Genomic DNA, 24,198 nt, shown 5'->3' on the forward strand with positions numbered 1-24,198 from the left:
AAGGGAGTCTACCAACGCGCCTCAAGCCTGGAACGTGATGAACAAGGACACTTATTATTAATTTTCATAATGTATTTTGTTTTGGTCAATTTCATGTTTCTACTTGTTTTACTGTGTATTGAGGTGATTTATCTTTCTAATATTGACTAAGAGATCATACTAATCTAAACAGCTGAAGCTGATCTGTTGGTGCCGGTGGTTTATTAGATCACTGTAAATTATTATCAGAGCTGGGGCAGAGGCAGTTCATTCTGAACAGAGCACTCCAGCGTGCAACAAGCATAGTGCATTGCTGCTGTCATATGTGTAAAAGAGATATGCTGTAAGAGTCAAGATACTGATTAAAGAAGATTTCTCCCCGATATTCTCCCAAAGTGGATGCGGCCAATGAGGTATATATTGTTACATTTGTTTGTATGCTTGTATCTTATGATTATTGTTCTCTATGAGAATATTGTACTAAATGTTATGTTTTGTTATGTTTTAGTTATCACAGCATTTGGCATTTGCGCTAATCATGTCTGTACAACATAAAGAACGCCTTGTGATCGTATCTATCTACCGGAGGGGACTACAACGTTAATATACAGAAACAAATTAGATATGAGGTGTCTGCCCGACAGCGACGATATATTGTTTTGATCCTACTCATGTTGTTATCTAGTATGAACTGAGTGTAAAGTGCAGTATTAGTTAATCAGTGCCAGTGCCAGTGCCAGTGCCAGTTACTTATGTGCCATGATATGCAACCGCTCATCATCAACAAATAATCTGTCTCCCCAGAGATGGGCCAACTGACGCTTGTGGCGTTTGCTACACTTCTGTGTTCCACGGCGCTCGTGGACGGTGGAAAAGTACTGGTATACTCTTATGAGGGAAGCCTTTGGATCAACATGAAAGTCATCATCGAAGAGCTGCACTCCAGAGGCCACGAGGTCACGGTGATAAGGCCATCAAACAGCTGGTACATCAAGCCAGACTCGCCTCACTACAACACCGTCACAGTCAACGTCCAGGGCGTAGGGGACGAGGAATTTTTTGGAACAATCTTGGCGAGGCTGGTGAACATGCGGCGGGACGGTTCCTCTGTTTGGGCTCGCATGGCAATGGAATGGGAACTGGTGAAAAGCTTCCAAGAGGTGGAGAAAGCCATTGTTCAGACAATGGAGATCATTTTTGAGGATAGGGAAATGATGAAGCGTTTGCAGGAGGAGAAGTACGACGTGGTTTTGACGGACCCACTGGGGATGGGGGCGATGTTGGCCCATCGTCTCGGTCTTCCTCTGGTCTTCAGCGCCAGGTGGGCTGTCCAAGGGGAGGCACATTATCTCATCGCCCCCTGTCCCCTCTCCTATGTCCCGGTCCCAGATGCCATCCTAACCGACAAGATGACATTTCCCCAACGAATCAAAAATGCACTTTTCTACCTTCTTATGCGTATTGAATTTGGATATATCACAGACAACCTCTACACAACGTTTGTTCACCGTTACTTCGGCCCTGATGTCCATTATACTGAGCTCTTCCAGGCGGCGGATATCTGGCTGATGAGAAGCGACTTTACCTTTGAATACCCTCGCCCCACGATGCCTAACGTCGTTTACATGCAAGGCTGGCAGTGCAAGCCCCCCGAGCCTCTCCCTCCACATCTGGAGGACTTTGTCCAGAGTTCCGGAGAACATGGGGTCATCGTGATGACTCTGGGCTCCTTCGTCGGAAAGCTTCCCGAGGACATTACGGAGATCATCGCGGCGGCTTTCGCCCAATTGCCGCAGAAGGTGATCTGGAGGCACACCGGGGAGAGACCATCGACCCTGGGGAACAACACGTTACTCGTTGACTGGTTGCCCCAGAAGGACCTCTTGGGCCACCCCAAGACCAGAGTGTTCGTGGCCCATGGGGGCACCAACGGAGTCCAGGAGGCTATCTACCACAGCGTTCCTTTGGTCGGTCTGCCTCTCGTGCTCGACCAAGTAGACAACATGAACAGGATGGAAGCAAAGGGCGTAGCCAAAGTAGTTGATATTGGCACAATAAACAAAGACAACTTCCTGAAAGCGCTACAGGAGGTCCTTCACGAGCCCTCCTACGCAGAGAACATGCAGAGGCTGTCGAAGCTGCACAGGGACCAGCCCACAAAACCTCTAGACCTGGCCGTCTTCTGGATCGAGTTCGTCATGAGGCACAGGGGAGCGCCACACTTGAGGACGGAGTCGTACAAGATGTCCACGATTCAGTACCATTCACTCGATGTTATAGGCTTTCTGCTGGCAGCTGTTTTACTGGTATTGATTGTCTGTATTTCAGCAATGAGGTTTTTGTGGTGTAAAGTGTTGTGCAGGAGCAAAGTGAAAAGAGAATGATGAAGTGTTGTAACATGTGTATAAGGGAATGATAACTAAGTGCATTGGTAGTAAACTACTTTTGGGATAATAGAATCCAGGTTTTCATCTGGTGGTCCGCGAAGGTATTGCATATGGTCCCTGACCATGCATTTAGTATCTATCTATCTATTCTTAATTCTATTCTAAATTTAAGAAACGCTGTCGGTCGGTCGGATGTTAAAAAGTGTTGCTTGTCTGAGGCCTCATACACACGCACAGAACACAAATGTTTGGTCTGTTACGGACCAATTAGTCTAGGGGTCTGCCGTGCCAGACAAATACAACAGGGGTTTTCACATGGGTGACACACTCCTTTCCTCCACCACCTCCTTTGCTGTGCCAGACAAATACAACAGGGTTTTTCGAGTCCCAACATGCACTGTCATGCAGTGTTTTGAGACCACAACATGGAATGAGCGGGTTTGGCTATATGGAATTTGGCTATACACTTCCAAAGTTACATTACTGTGACAGCGCAATGACCGCCATCCCGTGCCGTCGGTAAAATAAAATGATAAATACATACAGAGATGCAATGACAGTTAATGACATATCTATCTCTCTACAGGTATCTTATTTAATAAGTTAATAACATTAATTTTGTGCCCAAGTTCAACCCAACTTCCCAAGATCACCCGTTAACAATTCCCTCCCAATCAATTCCCTCACAATCTTAACAAAGATATACAAATACAACAAATCAGATACTAGCCTACACACTCACGACACGTTAGAAGCTTGTAGATCAGCTATTTTTGGCGAATATTCCCTCCACAATAGGGATGCTGTGGTTCAAGTGGTTAAACGTAAAGTATAAACTTATTTTCAATCTGTCATTCATTCTGTATTTTAGGGGGAAATATTTACAGTTATTTACAGGGGTGCCCTGAGCCAAAAATGTTTGAGAACCACTGCTTTAGATGAAACATAACTGCTTTTATTGAGTCTTGGCTGTGGACATTTTGTATGGCAAAAAAATAAAATAAAAACACCATCCCTTCTTATGTACTGTACTGCAAATAAACAATCAAATGCTGTCAAAAACAATATTGGATATTATTTTGTATCATTAGCAGTCCTGTAGTAGTTGATGTGTGGATGTTCTATAAACCAACTCTAACTCTTCATTCATGTAAAAATCTGACATGATTCAGACATTTGATGAATGGAAGGCGCATTGCAAGAATGATTGAGACAAATATTGCATGATGTTTTAAATTTGCATTGCAGCATGCTGTGTATTAAACAAATATCAATGCATTAACCACAGATTTCTAACTATGTATATGGAGTGTACAAATGTAACCAAATAGCACCTTGGGGGGCTATGGATCCATTTGGTAACAGTTGTACACTCTATGGTCCTCATTCACAACGGCGTTTACGCTCATACCGTTACGTAACGTGAGCGGAGCGTGAGCGGACAGGCATTTACGTGGATTCCCACATTACGTGGGAATTCATGAACTTGAACGTGAACTTGACGGTGACGTCGGATGGTCGGAAACTCCGCTATAAGCTGCGCCACCTCAGAGGGTCGTGTACTGCTTGCGTAGATTTATTCAGAAGGCTTTAGTCTTCATTCTGAATCAATTAAAAGTCCCCAAATCTCAGATAAAATATGTAGGCATGTGTCCAAAGCATTGGTCAGCACATAAACAAATGATAGCTTATATAAAAGCCAAGTATCACTTGGATGCCTAAATGCATGCATTCTAGAGGCAGGTTAGCCTAGAGTCCCATACAGAAACTGCCCCTGCAAACCCGACACCTTTTTATTTATTTATTAGGATATTTCTAGCTTGCGCGATTGCGCTGCACTTGACAGCTTTCTACTCGCAGTGCAACGCGTTGTGAGCTTGTAGATCGGCTCTCGCGGACTCGCGCTGCATGTTAAAAAAGAACATACACTTATCTGCATTCTGCACTGTACGAATTCATTGGACAAATGAATATAACGGTGCGGTGAGCCCGGCCCGGACAGAACAGATTATTTCTATGGTTCACAGACATGCCGGTCTGACAGACAGACAGCAGTCACGGGGGCTAATTAGCCATATAAAAAAAATAGAAGTCCACATTATTGCATCAGCGCGTGCAATTCGGCCAGTCATAGTTTTAAGCCTTAATTAATTATAATATGGGGAACTTATAGCTAGGCTGTAGGGTACTACATTGATGAGATCAATCAAGTTTGGTGCCAAATGTCCCGCGAAATTCGCGAATCATTTTAATATGACGACATCATCATAAATGAACCTGCACTTAGATCTGACAAAGAGGAGGCTACCCGCCGTATATGGTTGAAATTTTAAATAGCTATAGGCCTATGCCTACGTGTCCATGATCAGAACAAATCCATTCTCCACATGGCATTCAGACAGATGACAGTGAGATGATATTAATCTATTCCCCGCATGAATCAATGCAGCTCTGATAAAAATATCGGATATATGTTTTACCTCTGCAAAGGTGTGAGTGAGCAATTGTTCAATAGAAAAGAAAAGGCTTTATAATATAATTGCCAAGTATACGCTAGCTTGCTGCCTTGGTCCCGAACTTAAATAAATAAATGGCCAAGCTGCATTTTATACCGTAAGTCAGCTTGACATTGCTGCAGCGGTGCGGAGCAGCGTTCACCGTTTTGTAAGCTTGGGAAAATGATTTATATAGTTTAATGGTAGGCTATAGACAATATAAAGAATCACGCACAAATGTAATGGTATATGGATGTAAAAAAAGAGACTGCAGGTGGTGGTCGTCGCTCCGGCGCTTGACATGGTCAGATCATTTTCTTTTAATTTCCTGTCCTTTGATGGATTGAGTGTCAGTTTGTATGGTAGGCCTATAGTGGTATACTTTATACAATGGTGCAAAAACTTGTTTGTGGTCCTGTGGAATTAGGAAATTAATAGAGGGCTATATTCATGATATATCTGCACAGCACTGACTGACCGCGGCAGTATAGCCTAATTTCTTTCCAGCAATCATTTTTATTTTAATTTGTGAAGCCACTATACCAGAAAATATCATTATTTTGTTGCATTCCGTCAGGAGGACCTCTATTTCGTTTGAGCTGTAAGGCCTATAGTTCTTTTTTGTTTTTTTTACTGCTGTCTGCTGAGTCATGCTTGACGCCTTTTATGGTGTGAAATGGGGCGTGGATCAATGCAAATGAAGTTATCCGCTGAATTTCCGATCATTTGGCACCCGCTCGCATTCACCTGCGTACCTCACAAATACACCTGCGTACCTGTGGTACACACCGCTCTTTGAATTGCACGGCAAAACAACGTTGCGTGATCGGACGGAATTTCCCGCATCTGTTTACGCTTCCGATACACTCTGGCGTATTTCTCCTTTGTGAATGAGGACCAATGAGATGAATGAACACTGAAGAGTGTACTAGTGCCATACAGTAGTGTATAATACATGTTACGGTGATGGATACAGATGGCGTTTCACGCTGTGTTGGGTCTGTACAGTGGCTGAGCTTCAGGACGAGGTAAGCAGCGAATTAAACTCCAGCAGTCTTTGGTCTTTCTTCATTTTGGCGTGCTCCAAAAGAGTCTGCGGGACAAAAGACAGTTAGTATGTTTACTATAATACCGGTATATATCGTACAGACGCCATTGGTCATGTGAGTTAAATTCCTCACATTATGTGAACATATAGGCCCTTACTTCTTCCACCATAGGAAGAATGAATGAATTGTATTTGTATAGCACCTTTCCACACATATAGTTACAAAGTGCTTTACAGACAGGTTATAAAACAGGAATCATAAAAACATCAAAACATCAGAAACAATGAAATATGAAGAAAATAACAGGTCAATAAAACAATTAAAAACAATATTAGGAAAAACACTTGGCATATAGATGTGTTTTTGGCTGGAGAAGGATTAGATGATTCACAGTCAGAAGGCCAAGTATGCAGAAGACATTATAATGCTCAACATATTTGTATTTCTTTGTTTGTTGTTGGTGCTAAGCATCACTTTGTTACTAGGCGATTTTGTTAAACATAGGGGGGGGGGGGGGGGGGGGGGGGGGGGTTTGAAAAATGATGTGCCCCCTTTGGAAAAAAAGTATGCCCCCCTGCTGATTAGTGCCTGGAGACGGCACTGGTTATATGTTATGTATGGCCTCACTCAAGACATACTTGTGCCCAGCTGTGTCTTCTGTGTGTCATGGCCTCAATGCATTTCCAATGGGAGTCACATGGTTTGAACTTTGAAGACACAACCTTGTTGCATGGAAAATTAACTTTTGAGTGGAAAAATAATGTATTTTAACACAATATGCCCCAAAGTCGGCATTTTTTACTTTATAGGCCTACATTACATTACCATCACTTCTTTACCCAAATCCAGCTCAAGTGGAGTAAGGTTACGATGGTTTTTGACCAGTGACGTGCATAGAGTTATAGGTTGATGGGATCTTCATGAACTGGAGGAGGAAACCTTGTACTTTGCGCAATGTGTGTCAATGTGAATGTGTTGTGCAGATCCATTTCATTTGGGTCACACTTTACTTGTCTTGGGGCTTCGTACACACCTACACAACAAATGTTCGGTCCGTGTGTGATGCCTGATTGCTTTTTGATTGCTGCTCCAATTCATTTTCAATGGGAGTCACATGGTTTGACCAAACATTTTTGTCTGTTTGGATGTATGGCCTATCAAGGCCAGAAAAGTAGTTTGTTGCCACTCAGTAGGCGTTCCTGCATATAACTTCCGGGTATGATGATGTCACGCGCATACCCTCTCTATAGAGCGTCGCAGTCCCGCCTCCTACCCTGGACCAGGAAATGAAACCCAATGCATTATTCTCATAGACATTTCTTAAAGTATTTATTTAAAGACGGTTACGCCGCGGACAAAGCCAACTCGAGTCGTGACAACTCATGACAACACAAACAATATTTTGGACCAAACAAATAATTAGAAAGAAGAAAAAAACGGCAGGTTACAACACTTTTTTTGTTGTTTTTCTTCTTTGTAATTATTTGTTTGGTCCAAAATATTGTTTGTGTTGTCATGAGTTGTCACGACTCGAGTTGGCTTTGTCCGCGGCGTAACCGTCTTTAAATAAATACTTTAAGAAATGTCTATGAGAATAATGCATTGGGTTTCATTTCCTGGTCCAGGGTAGGAGGCGGGACTGCGACGCTCTATAGCAGCACCCTGATACTGTTTGACCAGAATGGAACAGAGCCTTCATATCATCGGTAACACCTACTCCTCTCTTCCTTAAACTCCTACCCGCCTATGAGCGCTCATCCTCGGCATAGGAGTGGAACCATGGATGGAATAACATCCTTATTCCTTAACTAATGAATGATATAGTCTCTGTCGGCTGGAAACCACATTATGAACAAAACTGTTGTTTTTCAGGATTCAAATTTAAAAAAATAGCAAAGGTAGCAGATCTACAAGCTCGAAACACTGTCTGCTACTGTTGATGCTTTTGTGTGATGATGCGCGTTTGTAGCTGCGTTTGTAGCTGAGTTTGTAGCTGCGTTTGTAGCTGAGGTTGTAGCTGCGTTTGTAGCTGCGTTTGTAGCTGAGTTTGTAGCTGAGTTTGTAGCTGCGTTTGTAGCTGCGTTTGTAGCTGAGTTTGTAGCTGCGTTTGTAGCTGAGTTTGTAGCTGCGTTTGTAGCTGAGTTTGTAGCTGCGTTTGTAGCTGCGTTTGTAGCTGAGTTTGTAGCTGCGTTTGTAGCTGAGTTTGTAGCTGCGTTTGTAGCTGAGTTTGTAGCTGCGTTTGTAGCTGAGTTTGTAGCTGTCATCAGAATTAAAAGCTGCCATCAGGACACTTATTATTAATTTTCATAATGTATTTTGTTTTGGTCAATTTCATGTTTCTACTTGTTTTACTGTGTATTGAGGTGATTTATCTTTCTAATATTGACTAAGAGGTCATACTAATCTAAACAGCTGAAGCTGATCTGTTGGTGGTTTATTAGATCACTGTAAATTATTATCAGAGCTGGGGCAGAGGCAGTTCATTCTGAACAGAGCACTCCAGCGTGCAACAAGCATAGTTCATTGCTGCTGTCATATGTGTAAAAGAGATATGCTGTAAGAGTCAAGATACTGATTAAAGAAGATTTCTCCCCGATATTCTCCCAAAGTGGATGCGGCCAATGAGGTATATATTGTTACATTTGTTTGTATGCTTGTATCTTATGATTATTGTTCTCTATGAGAATATTGTACTAAATGTTATGTTTTGTTATGTTTTAGTTATCACAGCATTTGGCATTTACGCTAATCATGTCTGTACAACATAAAGAACGCCTTGTGATCGTATCTATCTACCGGAGGGGACTACAACGTTAATATACAGAAACAAATTAGATATGAGGTGTCTGCCCGACAGCGACGATATATTGTTTTGATCCTACTCATGTTGTTATCTAGTATGAACCGAGTGTAAAGTGCAGTATTAGTTAATCAGTGCCAGTGGCAGTGGCAGTGCCAGTTACTTATGTGCCATGATATGCAACCGCTCATCATCAACAAATAATCTGTCTCCCCAGAGATGGGCCAACTGACGCTTGTGGCGTTTGCTACACTTCTGTGTTCCACGGCGCTCGTGGACGGTGGAAAAGTACTGGTATACTCTTATGAGGGAAGCCTTTGGATCAACATGAAAGTCATCATCGAAGAGCTGCACTCCAGAGGCCACGAGGTCACGGTGATAAGGCCATCAAACAGCTGGTACATCAAGCCAGACTCGCCTCACTACAACACCGTCACAGTCAACGTCCAGGGCGTAGGGGACGAGGAATTTTTCGGAACAATCTTGGCGAGGCTGGTGAACATGCGGCGGGACGGTTCCTCTGTTTGGGCTCGCATGGCAATGGAATGGGAACTGGTGAAAAGCTTCCAAGAGGTGGAGAAAGCCATTGTTCAGACAATGGAGATCATTTTTGAGGATAGGGAAATGATGAAGCGTTTGCAGGAGGAGAAGTACGACGTGGTTTTGACGGACCCACTGGGGATGGGGGCGATGTTGGCCCATCGTCTCGGTCTTCCTCTGGTCTTCAGCGCCAGGTGGGCTGTCCAAGGGGAGGCACATTATCTCATCGCCCCCTGTCCCCTCTCCTATGTCCCGGTCCCAGATGCCATCCTAACCGACAAGATGACATTTCCCCAACGAATCAAAAATGCACTTTTCTACCTTCTTATGCGTATTGAATTTGGATATATCACAGACAACCTCTACACAACGTTTGTTCACCGTTACTTCGGCCCTGATGTCCATTATACTGAGCTCTTCCAGGCGGCGGATATCTGGCTGATGAGAAGCGACTTTACCTTTGAATACCCTCGCCCCACGATGCCTAACGTCGTTTACATGCAAGGCTGGCAGTGCAAGCCCCCCGAGCCTCTCCCTCCACATCTGGAGGACTTTGTCCAGAGTTCCGGAGAACATGGGGTCATCGTGATGACTCTGGGCTCCTTCGTCGGAAAGCTTCCCGAGGACATTACGGAGATCATCGCGGCGGCTTTCGCCCAATTGCCGCAGAAGGTGATCTGGAGGCACACCGGGGAGAGACCATCGACCCTGGGGAACAACACGTTACTCGTTGACTGGTTGCCCCAGAAGGACCTCTTGGGCCACCCCAAGACCAGAGTGTTCGTGGCCCATGGGGGCACCAACGGAGTCCAGGAGGCTATCTACCACAGCGTTCCTTTGGTCGGTCTGCCTCTCGTGCTCGACCAAGTAGACAACATGAACAGGATGGAAGCAAAGGGCGTAGCCAAAGTTGTTGATATTGGCACAATAAACAAAGACAACTTCCTGAAAGCGCTACAGGAGGTCCTTCACGAGCCCTCCTACGCAGAGAACATGCAGAGGCTGTCGAAGCTGCACAGGGACCAGCCCACAAAACCTCTAGACCTGGCCGTCTTCTGGATCGAGTTCGTCATGAGGCACAGGGGAGCGCCACACTTGAGGACGGAGTCGTACAAGATGTCCACGATTCAGTACCATTCACTCGATGTTATAGGCTTTCTGCTGGCAGCTGTTTTACTGGTATTGATTGTCTTTATTTCAGCAATGAGGTTTTTGTGGTGTAAAGTGTTGTGCAGGAGCAAAGTGAAAAGAGAATGATGAAGTGTTGTAACATGTGTATAAGGGAATGATAACTAAGTGCATTGGTAGAATCCAGGTGGTCCGCGAAGGTATTGCATATGGTCCCTGACCATGCATTTAGTATCTATCTATCTATTCTTAATTCTATTCTAAATTTAAGAAACGGTCGGTCGGTCGGATGTTAAAAAGTGTTGCTTGTCTGAGGCCTCATACACACGCACAGAACACAAATGTTTGGTCTGTTACGGACCAATTAGTCTAGGGGTCTGCCGTGCCAGACAAATACAACAGGGGTTTTCACATGGGTGACACACTCCTTTCCTCCACCACCTCCTTTGCCGTGCCAGACAAACACAACAGGGTTTTTCACATGGGTGACACACTCCTTTCCTCCACCACCTCCTTTGCTGTGCCAGACAAATACAACAGGGTTTCGAGTCCCAACATGCACTGTCATGCAGTGTTTTGAGACCACAACATGGAATGAGCGGGTTTGGCTATATGGAATTTGGCTATACACTTCCAAAGTTACATTACTGTGACAGCGCAATGACCGCCATCCCGTGCCGTCGGTAAAATAAAATGATAAATACATACAGAGATGTAATGACAGATATCTATCTATCTACAGGTATCTTATTTAATAAGTTAATAACATTAATTTTGTGCCCAAGTTCAACCCAACTTCCCAAGATCACCCGTTAACAATTCCCTCCCAATCAATTCCCTCACAATCTTAACAAAGATATACAAATACAACAAATCAGATACTAGCCTACACACTCACGACACGTTAGAAGCTTGTAGATCAGCTATTTTTGGCGAATATTCCCTCCACAATAGGGATGCTGTGGTTCAAGTGGTTAAACGTAAAGTATAAACTTATTTTCAATCTGTCATTCATTCTGTATTTTAGGGGGAAATATTTACACATTTATAAAGCGTATATGACATAAATGTAAGGTGCAACAATGTAATTCAGGGGTGTCATGGATGAAAATGTTATTTACAGGGGTACCCTGAGCCAACAATGTTTGAGAACCACTGCTTTAGATGAAACATAACTGCTTTTATTGAGTTTTGGCTGTGGACATTTTGTATGGCAAAAAAATAAAATAAAAACACCATCCCTTCTTATGTACTGTACTGCAAATAAACAATCAAATGCTGTCAAAAACAATATTGGATATTATTTTGTATCATTAGCAGTCCTGTAGTAGTTGATGTGTGGATGTTCTATAAACCAACTCTAACTCTTCATTCATGTAAAAATCTGACATGATTCAGACATTTGATGAATGGAAGGCGCATTGCAAGAATGATTGAGACAAATATTGCATGATGTTTTAAATTTGCATTGCAGCATGCTGTGTATTAAACAAATATCAATGCATTAACCACAGATTTCTAACTATGTATATGGAGTGTACAAATGTAACCAAATAGCACCTTGGGGGGCTATGGATCCATTTGGTAACAGTTGTACACTCTATGAGATGAATGAACACTGAAGAGTGTACTAGTACCATACAGTAGTGTATAATACATGTTACGGTGATGGATACAGATGGCGTTTCACGCTGTGTTGGGTCTGTACAGTGGCTGAGCTTCAGGACGAGGTAAGCAGCGAATTAAACTCCAGCAGTCTTTGGTCTTTCTTCATTTTGGCGTGCTCCAAAAGAGTCTGCGGGACAAAAGACAGTTAGTATGTTTACTATAATACCGGTATATATCGTACAGACGCCATTGGTCATTTTCTAGTCATAATGGACTATGTGAGTTAAATTCCTCACATTATGTGAAAATATAGGCCCTTACTTCTTCCACCATAGGAAGAATGGCTGGAGAAGGATCGGATGATTCACAGTCAGAAGGCCAAGTAGCTCCTCAGATATTTTACTTTATCGCAGCAACAAGGGCAACTACCAGAGGTGACTGTGAAATGCCAATCAGACGTAGTGTGTTTGGTAAAACAGTCTTCTCTGTTAGAGCCTCCCATCACTGGAACAGTCTCCCCACAGAAGTAAGAGAGACCTCCAACTATCTGACCTTCAAATTCAACCTGAAAAGGTGGCTAAAAACAATTCAAATCTGTAATCATGAGTAACTATCAGCACTATTTAGTATTTCTCACCGGTGTCATTATTCACTTCACTATGTAGTTGTTCTGTCCCTGTTGTGGGAAATATGAACTCAAATCTATATAGTATATTGTTCCATGCTAGTCTGTCTGGTCGTGTCTGTGAGCAACAACACCTTGGCCTGAAAGCCTGTCTTAATCCAATCAACCCTTTGATCAAGCTGTATGTAAAAGACCATGTCACACCTCCTGTCTCAGGAGGGGGGCGACAGCCAAGACAGTCAGGGCGTCTGTATTGTATTGTACCTTTGAGCTGGAGGGAAATAGAGCTGGAAGAGTTCTCTCATCAAACCAACCCCCCACACAAGATCAATACACACAGCCAAGCTGGGCCACATCAGACATTTCCACTAATGTCGTATCCTGCAAATCCACACCCACAACCTCCTGCTGAAGCTGCAGAGGAAATCTGTGATGCTGACTCTGAAACAGTGCAGGTCCGACACAACTGGACCCAAGAAGTAAGGGAAATTGTGAAGGATCTCCCATGTCCGACCGAAAATGTGGAACGCTGGTGTACATCCGTGTTGGATTTAATATTAATGTATCAGCCATCCGCAACAGAGTTGGAAACAGTGTTTCGCAAAGTTTTCAAACTGAAATGGCCACACCTGAAAGGCGATTTTGATGTAAATGGACCAAGGAAGGAAATTGTCACAGGACAGTTACAAAATGCACATGGCCTTTTTTCGAGGATAAGGGAGGCCTACCCAGTCCGTACAGATTGGAATAAAATCCATTCCATTAAGCAGAAACATAATGAAAGCTGTGACATCTACAGAACGAGGATGGAGCAGTGTTTAAACAGACATGCTGGCCTGACCTATGATAATGCAGCATACAACCACCTATTAAAGAATGTTTTGGTACATGGATTGTTGCCATCCATTCATGACGGAGTCATGACATCATGCATAGGCTGGGAGAGTACGGAGTTGGACCTGGTCTGGTCACATGCGGAACATGCAGAAAGGTTGGCAATCACACAGGAAGACACTCGGAAGAAGAAGCTGGAAACAGCACAACTGATGTATTATGAGGGGCACGCTATGACAACACCACAGATGCTCTACAAGGAACCGATTCCACAAAAGCAGGTTCCAGCACGACAGACGCATTTCCAGCAACAACAGTGCAGGAATCACGGAAGGCAAGATGGATGGCGATTTCATCAAAGGCAGAAGCAAGACCGAGAGAGAAGACGGTGGAAACTTTGCTACAACTGTGGTAGTGGGGATCATATCCGTCACAACTGCCCACACGAGCAGTCAGGAGATTAACCCATGGGAGGTAAATGCCAACAGCTTTGTTGTTTTCCATTCTAATGCAACAACAATACCAGACCAGTACATTTGAACCTGTCTAGCGCCCACACTTCTAGCAAGTTTGATGACAAGTGACTTTATTAAAAATGTCCAGAAATGGTAGCCATGCTGCATTTGTTTAGTAAGGGTCAGGGGACAATGAGATCCTGCTGAATCAACCTCCCGTTTTTCCAACCAGTAACGTACTTCTGTCACTAAAGTTATTTAGCTGGACTCTGAGACGAAACATTTATTTTTTGCCAATGTGCAAGAACACTTTGACTCAACCTCAGAAAGGATGTGTGTGCCACGGATTCAAGCCTTTATTAAGCAATATCAAAATCTTTCTTGTGAAGCTAAAACATTCAAAATATTTGTGTAGGCATTTATCAAGCAGCATTTTTTTTCCCTACAAAACAAAAGCAAAAACTGGCACCTTGAGGGGGGTCTCACCTGTGGCTATGTGGTCTTTTGACCAGGCTGTATTTCAAAGGACTGGGCTTAAACCTGTAGTGTAGGGTCAGGGCCGGATTAACACCTCTGAGGGCCCCTGGGCACTGAAGCTCGAAGGGCCCCCCCCCTTTGCGCGCGCAACATTTTTGCTGTTTTGGAGCTGTTTTGGGGCAGTTTTATGCCGTTATATTGGCCTATTTCCGGTCACCTACCCCCCCCAGAGTGACAGCCAATCTAGCGCATTGTTGCTGCTTTACACACAATTGCACTTTTTAGCTGCCCTTCTCACCAACAATAAAACACTAATCTTTTTAGACACCATTTATTTCATTCGGATTAGCAAGGGCCCCTGGGCACGTGCCCAAAGTGCCCATATGGTAGATCCGGCCCTGTGTAGGGTAAGTAAGCTATAGAGATTCAAATCAGACCATTGTCACTCCACCAAAACCGTTTGCGGTTGGGATCCATGTGACACCCATTTTATGTCATAGTAGGGTGAAGGAATTATTACTACAAAGTGAAAACCCAGTTACATTGTCCCAGTCCCAGTTTTCAAATGTAGGTACTAGTTAATAGTAAGCAATGTAAAAATAGTAAAATACCAAGATTTTATCCTGCTGGATCAGTGTTTTTCAAACTTACCAGTGAGTTAAAATCTCAATATATGATCTGCTATTTTTGCTATGTTGGAAATGGACTCTCACTCACAGACACTTGTGTATGTAAGTGAGAGTGGGGGGAACAGAGAATAAAATGAAATTGAAATTGTAAGGTAGATAATAAATAATTTGTGTTTCACATGAGTGGATTTTCTGGACCATGTTGAATGAACAAACTGCAGATGTTCATTTATCATGTCCAGAACCTTTTCTTGTGCACATACTGTAGGTTTTTGACGTTTTGTTAGAACCTTTTCTTGTGCACATATACTGTAGGCTTTTGACGTTTTGAAGGGAATTGATTTTATTTAGCATTTTTGAATATTTAATAGAGTAGCCTATTGGATGATTGTTATGTTAAGTGATACTGACTTGACTTTTTAAGGCATTTAAGTTTGAGTGGTGTTGATTTGATCGTTTTGGTTGACGTATCTTTATATTATATGAATTTATGAATTGATTTATGTCTCTATTATTTATGTCAAAGGATCCATGTTTTATGAATATACAGTATATGGCCATTGTATAGTTAGAAATGAGAATATATGATGAGGTAACTTGGAGTCGCAGTACAAGGACAATGTGTTTAATGCATAGACCAACACATTCTCACACATGTCATAATTTTACCTCGCATTCTGACGTTTGGCAAATACTTCAATTACCTCAATTCTTGATGTAAAAAATATTACGTCATGGCGTGACTTAAGTGTAAAAAGGTCACGCTCTGACGTTTTTTATTTTTCTGTCTAAAATAATCTGAAGCTATATTATTATTCATGTCATGTTAGAGCAGGTCTGAAATAAATGTCAGAGCTGATATCGACATGGCTGCTTTTAAAAATTATAACCTATAGAGGTGTGAGGAATTGTGGACTTTTGCAGCCTGGCTTGGTTAAATTATTAGACATCTAATAGAGGTGTATGGAATTGTGGACTTTCAAGCCGTTTCAGTGTCTGTTATTTTTGTGATTAGTTATATATGGGATATTCCAATACAAAAATAAACCTGCGGGGATGCCTATCATATATGTTACATGTTCTACTTGGTCAGACGCTAATGTTGTATGTATTCACATGGGTGATAAAATGTAAGGGTACATTTAATAGAGTAATTATGTTTTTCAGGGGAATCTTTCCATAACTGTATTGTGAGATTAAGAATTAATGAATTAATCTTGCATTTATTTATCTTTGTGCTTCTTATCGCAAATTGTTGGACTGTTGTATTATTATTATGACATGCATTGATTTCAGGGTTTTTGACAGTCAAATATGTGGCCAGTATTTGATATTTTCCCTTTAGAAAATTGAATGTTAATTTATCTTTTATTTTGTCCATATTCAATTATGTATTCTCGTGAACTCTGTATCATATTTTCATACTGTGGAAAGACACTATATATGTTTTAAATTTAGATTTTAAGCATGCATTTGTTTGTATGTAATCTTAATGCCTTAATGTATATGTAACTTGTTTTATTTCATATTTCTGTAATGTCGACAAATTGTCAAAATATATTTCTATATCGACAAGATTGTCGAAATGGGGGAATGTTGTGGGAAATATGAACTCAAATCTATATAGTATATTGTTCCATGCTAGTCTGTCTGGTCGTGTCTGTGAGCAACAACACCTTGGCCTGAAAGCCTGTCTTAATCCAATCAACCCTTTGATCAAGCTGTATGTAAAAGACCATGTCACACCTCCTGTCTCAGGAGGGGGGCGACAGCCAAGACAGTCAGGGCGTCTGTATTGTATTGTACCTTTGTGAAGGTGTGGACCTGCTTCTGGGGTATAAGGGGCAATCCAGACGAGGACGATTTCGGTGTTTCTCGGGCAAGTAATTAGCCGATCTGCCCTTTTTGTCACACGGAGACGGCGTTTTGGGGGACTTTAACGGCTAATTTTGAAACTACCTTCCAGAGTGGGAAAGTTTGGAGACGCGACTTTCACGTCTCCGTGTGTACAGCGAATGCCGCCTAATTTGCTGAAACGGTGATGTCATAGTCCCCTCGCCCCCTCCAAACTAACCAGTGTTAATGGTTTATTTCACCATAACCACTTACATATAAGTATCACAGCTATTTTATATTTGCACATAATGTCTATAAATCTCTTCTCCAAAAATAGCCGATCTGCAGCCCGCACGCACGCAAACAATTGAGCAGGCATGCACGAGAGAGGAGTTGTGTGTGAGGAGCTGATCACAGATAGAGGGAAAGTGTTATATTTGGCCTATTATTTATGCTATATATTATTGACCGCGTCTGTGTCAGTCTCACAGTCACAACGAGAGAGAGAGAGAGAGATGCTGCGTGTTAAAAAATAGGCAATGATTAGCACTGTGCTGCCAGCAGGTGGAAGGAATCAAGCAATTATCTGACATTCAGAGGTGTTGCGCACCAGCGAATATATATATTTCAATCTCCAAAGTCAAACTCATAAATTCACAATGCCGCTCCTCGTTGTGAGCTGTGTATGATGATCTGACCGAGAGAAGGGGCGCGCGCGCACGCTCTCTCTCTCTCTCTCTCTCTCTCTCACACACTCTCTCTCTCCCTCTCTCTCTCACACTTACTTTGTGCTTGCTGCTGTTTTCAGAAGAATTAATCCAAGGTTTGTCATATATTATGGTTTAGTAGGCATACACTTTAGCTGGTCAGTCAGTGTGTGCAGACTCAGAGAGAGAAGCAGCACTGCTCTGCTCATTAAATTGATATGACGCATATGCGCATCTGATCAAGATAATTAGTTATTTGGCAACACCTGTGTGAAATACCAACGCTTTCATATAGCCTACTTTTAGAAGCTTTTTCTTTTTTTTTATGGCCAACTACAGGCCAGCCATGTGTACTGCATCTCTATCTTGAAAACGGAGCAGTTTACCGGTCTCGAGTGGACGTCGTACATAATTAACATAACCGCAATGTAGACGCAGTGAAGTTTTATATCGTTCGCAAAATTAGGCGGGGAACAGCCCGCGACGTCCTCGTGAAGGCAGCCCCTAAGAGAGGACCTACGGAGAAGCTGGGGAGGCTAGTGGGATGGAGACGACGAGAGAGAGATGTACTGAGAGAGAAAGTTGGAGTGATGCAGGCTAAGCCTGCTAGACTAGTAGATGTTGTTTGCTTGTTGCTGTTCTTCTGAATAAACTTCTAAGATATACATTCACCCGGATGGACATATATTATTTCCATAACATCCCCTGTACCATGTTGATCTGTTCCTGTAGTGTACTGTATTGTATTGTGTTTGTGTATGGACATAGTGTTGGGTGCTAGCACATATGCACACATGGCATCAACGCATGGTGTTGTGTGCTGGCACACTATACACTGTCTTTCTTTTATCATACATTTTTTAAGAGCCTGCCCAGGGACTACAGATGGAAATTAGCTTTGGCTAACTCTGGCCCATTTACATTGAGGTGAAAACTGACATGTTGATTAATGAGATTTGTCCCTGTCAAATAAATAAATAAATAAAAATCGTAATATAGAAATGCAGTTTTTGAGCACTGGACCCCTTCCAAAGGTTTAACTGAAGTACCACCTATGATTAAAGGTTTTGCATGAATATGAATAAAACAAATTAATCGTAGTGATTCAGCAGATTTGAACTATAAACACCTTCCGGTTCCATCCGGTGTTTCCGGTTAAAATCAGCTGCTGAGCCTATTAAATCGATCTATGAGAAACTGATCAAGACAGTTACAGAGATTTATTATTTCAACAAGGCCCCCCGTTGACATAGAAGGAAGGGGAGGTGAATCTGAATAGCTTGTTGAATCACTTGTTCTCGGGCCCAGGAAAACTAACTGTCTTGTCTAATTTCATGATTTGTGTTAAGAGGCACATTAGAGACCCACATACACTCCCCCCCCCCCATAGTAATATGAGTTTCTATATACTAAAGTGAAGTGTCAGCTGTGTACGTAGGGCGGGTAGGCTACTCACCTCCAGCAGCTCCTGGTCATCCTTGGCATGGAGGTGTCTGAGGAGGTACCACCCGGCCACCTGGCCCACTGACCCGGGGCAGTCCTGGGAGGACTTGTACACCAGCCGCTCCAGCAGACGCCTGGTGTCCCTGCATGGGGGAACGCCCACATCACACTCCATGAAACTATTATATCTCTGCTGTCTGGAAGAAACCTCCCAACTCCAAAATGTTCATTTTTCAGGAAATGAAAAACAAAAACAAAAAAAAAACACGCCAAATTCAGTGATTGAGATTGATCAATCAAAATCAAACATTCACCCACGCCATGTAATAAAGTTGTGAAATCCACTCAGTTGTCAAGCTCACTTCTAGAGTTACAAAAGTCACTTAACAATGTAATCTCTCTTTCTCAAGCGCACACGGCCGCACGCACGCACGCACGCACGCACACACGCTATTTGAGCTTTTTATGTTGGTTTTCTATTGGTAATTTTATGAAGCATTGAGTGTCATGTGGTTCATAGATATTTTCTGAATATTCCATTATTGATCAAGTGACCGCTTGCTGAAAGTAAGCGGTTTAAGTCTGCTTAAAAAAAGCTTGTGTAGCCATTTAGTATTTTTTTGTTAGTTCTGCTATTTGTTTTAAAATATTGGGAATTGGGTCGCCTGGTTTTTCCATCTTAAAAATGGGTCCACTGAAAAAGAAACACTTTTGGAACCATGGCTCTAGTGGGCTCGGGCCCTCGAGTGCTGCTTACCTAGAGGCCATCTTTGTGACGAACTGCAGCAGAGCCTGCAAGAGGGCCACCACAGGGGAGGATTCCAGCTTCAGCGCCTCAGTAGTGGCCTCAAGAACCAAGTCCTTCCAGTCGTTACCAGGAAGACCAGCCTGACGGGTCAGAAACACAGATATGATTTGCTGTTCTCGTTTGTATACTGTACTGTCCGGGAGGTAGTTTCACCAAGCACTTTCAAATCCCTTTACGCATATAACCCAGCAATTGTATACATTGCACATTGCATAGGTGCCGGAGAGGGGGTCATTTGGGTCTGAATGTCCCCGCATGATTGGGGAATTGGATGATTGGTCCATTTATTTTTTTATATATTTATTTTTCCCGACCGGCGCTGGTGGTCTCGCTGCATGCTTGCCTCTCTCCGCAATGACCATTCTGGCTATATAGCCTACCCTACGTGCAGTAAAGCAGTTGCTATCTAGTCTCAACTCTTGATCTGGAATATTGTCCCCCCACTTTTATGTCCCGACGGCGCCACTGGCACATTGTATACATTTTAATTTGTTTTCTATTCCTGTTATATTATTATTAGTTTGTTTTAATGTTGCATGTCAGGGACTGAGGCAGCCTTTCTAACAAATGCCTCCTAACTGTACTGTATTGGAATGCATTAGTTCATTAATATATGCTGTCGCTCTCTAATAAATAAACCTAACTGTACTGTATTGGAATGCATTAGTTCATTAATATATGCGGTCGCTCTCTAATAAATAAACCAGGTTTCATGGCAATCTGCCCATAAGATTGAGAGATATTGTGTGTGCAAGACAAGTGGACATTTTTGCACTAGGAGAAAAGCCATGGGTCACCAAAATAAAATAAAAGCTATACAGAATAAGCTGAAATTGAGATTGACTAACTGCCAGACTGGGCGATTATTATTACGCCTCATTTTTATTATTTGCATTCTTCAATGTTGAATAACCCTGTAATGTTGCTACAATACCAGCTGTATTGTATGCGTCTATGAAAATCAACACCCTTGAACCTGTCATGGATTTCTGCTTCTACAGGCTGACGATGTGGAACAAACTCCCACTATACCCTCGACAGGCAGCCTCTATATGTAAAGCACAGCCCAAGACCTATTTCTACACTCTTGCTTTTAGTTGAGCTTTTGAAATCCTTGTTGTTATTAATTTCCTCACTGTATTGCCATATTCACTACCATTATTGTTTTATACTATGCTTTCCCCCCCCCCCTTTTTGAGTGGTGCAACCACTCCCTTACGGAGCTATGTGTGTGGCTGGGTGGGTGCCTGGCTGGGTGCCTGGGTGGGTCTGACTCTGAGCATGGTTGTTTTTCACCACCTGTGCGCAACCTAACACACACACACGCACATATTAACTGTATATATGATCATTTCGGGTGTGCCAGTACAGTAAAGTGACAGTACAGTACAGTAGAGGGTACAGTAGAGTACATGTAAACCGCGATGGTTGGATTAATATAAATAGTTTGATTTATTAGCAGTGAGTAAAATGTGGAAAATTAGTGGAATGGCCCTTTAAGCAAAACATTGGAGTACTTTTTCCACCAGTGCATGTTTCATGCTAGACAAAAGAACTCACCATGCAGGGCCTCAGGGCCAGCAGAGCCAGTCTGATCAGGCTGGACATCTGGCTGGTGTGCGCGCCCAGCTGCGAGGCCAGCTGCAGGCTCTGCCTGTACGCCATCACGGCCTGGAACAGAAGGCCCTGGTTGCGGTACACCTCCGCCAGCCACTGCATGGGGGAGAGAGAGAGAGCAGAGGACAGGACAGTTACCAACAGGACAACGACGGGGTTACGGGACAAGAGGATCTATTTACAGTAAGCTTCATACTCTGTGGCACGACAGTAATGCTGGAGAAAAAGAAAGAGAGGAAGGAGCGCATCTGTTTGGCCAGAGTAAATATCTCCTCAAAGGTGCTCTTTATGCTCAACTCCCTTCATCAGGGTTCCGGGTGTCACCCTTATTCTTCTACAAGATTGCCTTGGTCTCATCTGTTTTGCAGTAACGCTGAAGCTATCGATAATTTCCGATGATTCTATCGATGACTAAAACTAAATAAAATCTAATTCAAATCTAAATGGACATTGTCCAGCACTTACATGCCAGGCTCCTATGTGGGTGGGGTTGGCCATGACAGTGCTGCTCAGCTGCTCCAGCACGGCCTCTGGTAGTGCTGTTCCACCTTCAACCAAGAGGAGGCGCTGACACTGCACCTGTCTGAGCAGCAACATGACTGCTGGATCTGGATGTTCTGGAGACACACTCAGCACCTGGGACAAGAAAAAGAGGAGGATGGGATGTGAGACTAGAGCCAAAGATTGTAGATTTGTAAAGATACACCATCCCAATTGTAGCCACTAGAGGCGGTATGGAAAACAAATGGCAGATAAAATGGTCTCCTAAGTGGGCACCGTCTGACGACAGATCTTGCAAATGTCCTATGCTAGGTGCTAGATCTCACAAGAGTGTGTTGCTGGAAGAGAAACGTCGAAACTAAAGTTGGTTTTCTACTGATGTGAAAAAACTATTTGAGTGTCAAAATGTTCTGAAAATCGTGTGGCTTTGTGGCGATCGGGTCCAATATTTGGTTCTAAAGACTCGTTCAGAAGCTGTATTCCCCTTTGACTCTCCTGTTGGAATGAATAGACTACCCATCTAATTCCGGTCTCCTACTAATTTTTTTTTGCTAGAGCCCAATTCCTTTATTCCAACTTCTACACTCATGCCCTCCACTCGTGTCTCAGTCCCACCTCCGAGCGAGGAGGTGAGGATTAGATACTTAGTGTACTGTACTGTACGCAGGTTGGACTGAAAGCCACATTCCAACACTCAAATGTCTTCCAGCCCACTCCTCCTGGAAGCTGTTTTTCTCTTTTATGTTGTTGCAGAAACTGCTTGTTGGAGGCCAGTGTGTGTGTGTGTGTGTGTGTGTGTGTCTGTGCGTCACCTGTGAGCAGAGGGCCTCAGCTTGGTCGAGCTGTCCTCCCAGAGTGAGACCGGTCACTGCTTGCTGCAGTACCCAGCCTTCCAGAGCCTGTGCTAGGGGGCGCTCCATCTCTTCCACACCATGCACTGGAGCACAGGAAGACAGGACATATTTTAGAGAGACGCAGTCAACAACAGTCACATTATCATGTGTAAATGGCATACATCTGTACACATCCATTAACTTGACACCGGAGGTTTTGAGGCCTACCCTACGTTGAACACAGATCACTATACTCCTGTAAATTTACTGATGCTCTTCATGGCTCATTTCGACTACAAGAACAATGCAAACTGTGCCTTATAACCTATATCACAGGTTCTGAATTTGTTTCCATACACTACAGCTCGGTTTCATAATGAGGTTCTCAGAACCTAATTCAGGCCCTGCTTAGGAGGTGGTACTAAACCCGAGTTCTGGGAACAGTCCTGGCGTCTGCACTGCTCAGTTCACACTGGTGTGATTCTTTTTCCTTTTCTTTGTGCTTTTTTTTTTACTAGTTTTTCTTCCCAATTTAGTCGTTATGCCAATGAATTATTCCCCCCCACACATTTGTATGTTGTCACTGCTGTCGTATTCTACTGACTCACCTGCCAGTGAGGAGTCCCAACCGGGAGAACATATGGCCTTCGTCTTACTCCTCCCGCCCAACACTCCCTACTGACAGGTGTCGCCTCAGCCCATAGGAATACGTGCAGTGGCAACTGACAAATATTACCCTCCCCGCCTGGCTCCCCTGAATACGGGCCAATTGTGTATGTATAGAAGCTTGACAAAGCCAGATGCATCACGTTGGATTAAAAAAAAACACACAATGTCTGCGGTGTAGGCAAGGCACATTATCAGTTCGCCGCCTGAACGCCATTATTTTTGTTATTTATGACATACATCCCACTTCAGTTATGTTTTGACTTTGAGGAAGATCAGTCACCTCTGCAAAATAATAATGTGCAGACCAGTGTATTTTATTTTGGGGTAGTCTCTCCTGAAGAGTCCAGGTATTATTCTCTCTGAAGCAAGATGTCCCTGCTGAGCACCGACAAGCCCTTCTACGTTAAACTGGCTGAAGCGTGCAGGACTTCTCTTTGCTCTAGTATACAAGATACATTAGTTTTACTGACGGTGTGAAGTATGAAGTATCATACCACACACCTTGGACACCATAAAGTGTGCAAGTTTAAGGTTTTTTGAATAGTTATCATTGCATTTGCCGAAGTAGTCAGTTAATTACTTTCTAACAACACACGCTACCCACCTTTCTCAGACACCACTGCCATCAAGGCCTGCTCCAGTCCTTTTCTGCGAGGGCCGGAGCCAGAGAGGAAGCCGCAAGTGTTCTCAGTGTGACAGGCAGCCATTAATCCTGCCCATGCCGCAGGGTCATCTGACATGGAGACAGAAGAGGACTGAATAAATCCAACAGAATCAC

At 43.1% G+C, this 24,198-nt stretch overlaps 4 protein-coding genes across 4 annotated transcripts in view; 2 read left to right on the top strand and 2 right to left on the bottom strand.

Moving 5' to 3' along the window:
- LOC306934279 (heterogeneous nuclear ribonucleoprotein A0-like) overlaps positions 1 to 24,198 on the bottom strand; it is a gene marked incomplete at both ends in the record, with an annotated part of 306,611 nt that overhangs the window by 178,718 nt on the left and 103,695 nt on the right. The window lies entirely within an intron of this gene.
- Positions 786 to 2,363, top strand: LOC306933639 (UDP-glucuronosyltransferase 2C1-like; the record flags this gene model as incomplete). The annotated part of the gene is made up of 1 exon (XM_079515955.1): positions 786 to 2,363. One exon carries the CDS (start codon positions 786 to 788, stop codon positions 2,361 to 2,363), a length of 1,578 nt encoding a protein of 525 aa, XP_079372081.1.
- LOC306933640 (UDP-glucuronosyltransferase 2A2-like) lies at positions 8,930 to 10,507 on the top strand (the record flags this gene model as incomplete). Its single annotated transcript, XM_079515956.1, has 1 exon — positions 8,930 to 10,507. The coding sequence occupies one exon, from the start codon at positions 8,930 to 8,932 to the stop codon at positions 10,505 to 10,507; it is 1,578 nt and encodes a 525-aa protein (XP_079372082.1).
- The window catches only part of skic3 (SKI3 subunit of superkiller complex), a 38,888-nt gene continuing 26,233 nt past the window's right edge, over positions 11,544 to 24,198 (bottom strand). The window contains exons 35-41 of the mRNA XM_079517278.1: positions 24,025 to 24,153; positions 22,731 to 22,855; positions 21,883 to 22,053; positions 21,361 to 21,513; positions 19,750 to 19,880; positions 19,006 to 19,135; positions 11,544 to 12,173 (exon numbers count right to left, since the gene is read on the bottom strand). Coding sequence (XP_079373404.1) covers positions 12,099 to 12,173; positions 19,006 to 19,135; positions 19,750 to 19,880; positions 21,361 to 21,513; positions 21,883 to 22,053; positions 22,731 to 22,855; positions 24,025 to 24,153 — 914 coding nt within the window. The 3' untranslated portion in view covers positions 11,544 to 12,098. The remainder of the gene's footprint in view (positions 12,174 to 19,005; positions 19,136 to 19,749; positions 19,881 to 21,360; positions 21,514 to 21,882; positions 22,054 to 22,730; positions 22,856 to 24,024; positions 24,154 to 24,198) is intronic.

Source organism: Electrona antarctica (genome assembly GCF_951216825.1).
Source record: "Electrona antarctica genome assembly, chromosome: 12".
Classification (NCBI taxonomy): Eukaryota; Metazoa; Chordata; class Actinopteri; order Myctophiformes; family Myctophidae; genus Electrona; species Electrona antarctica.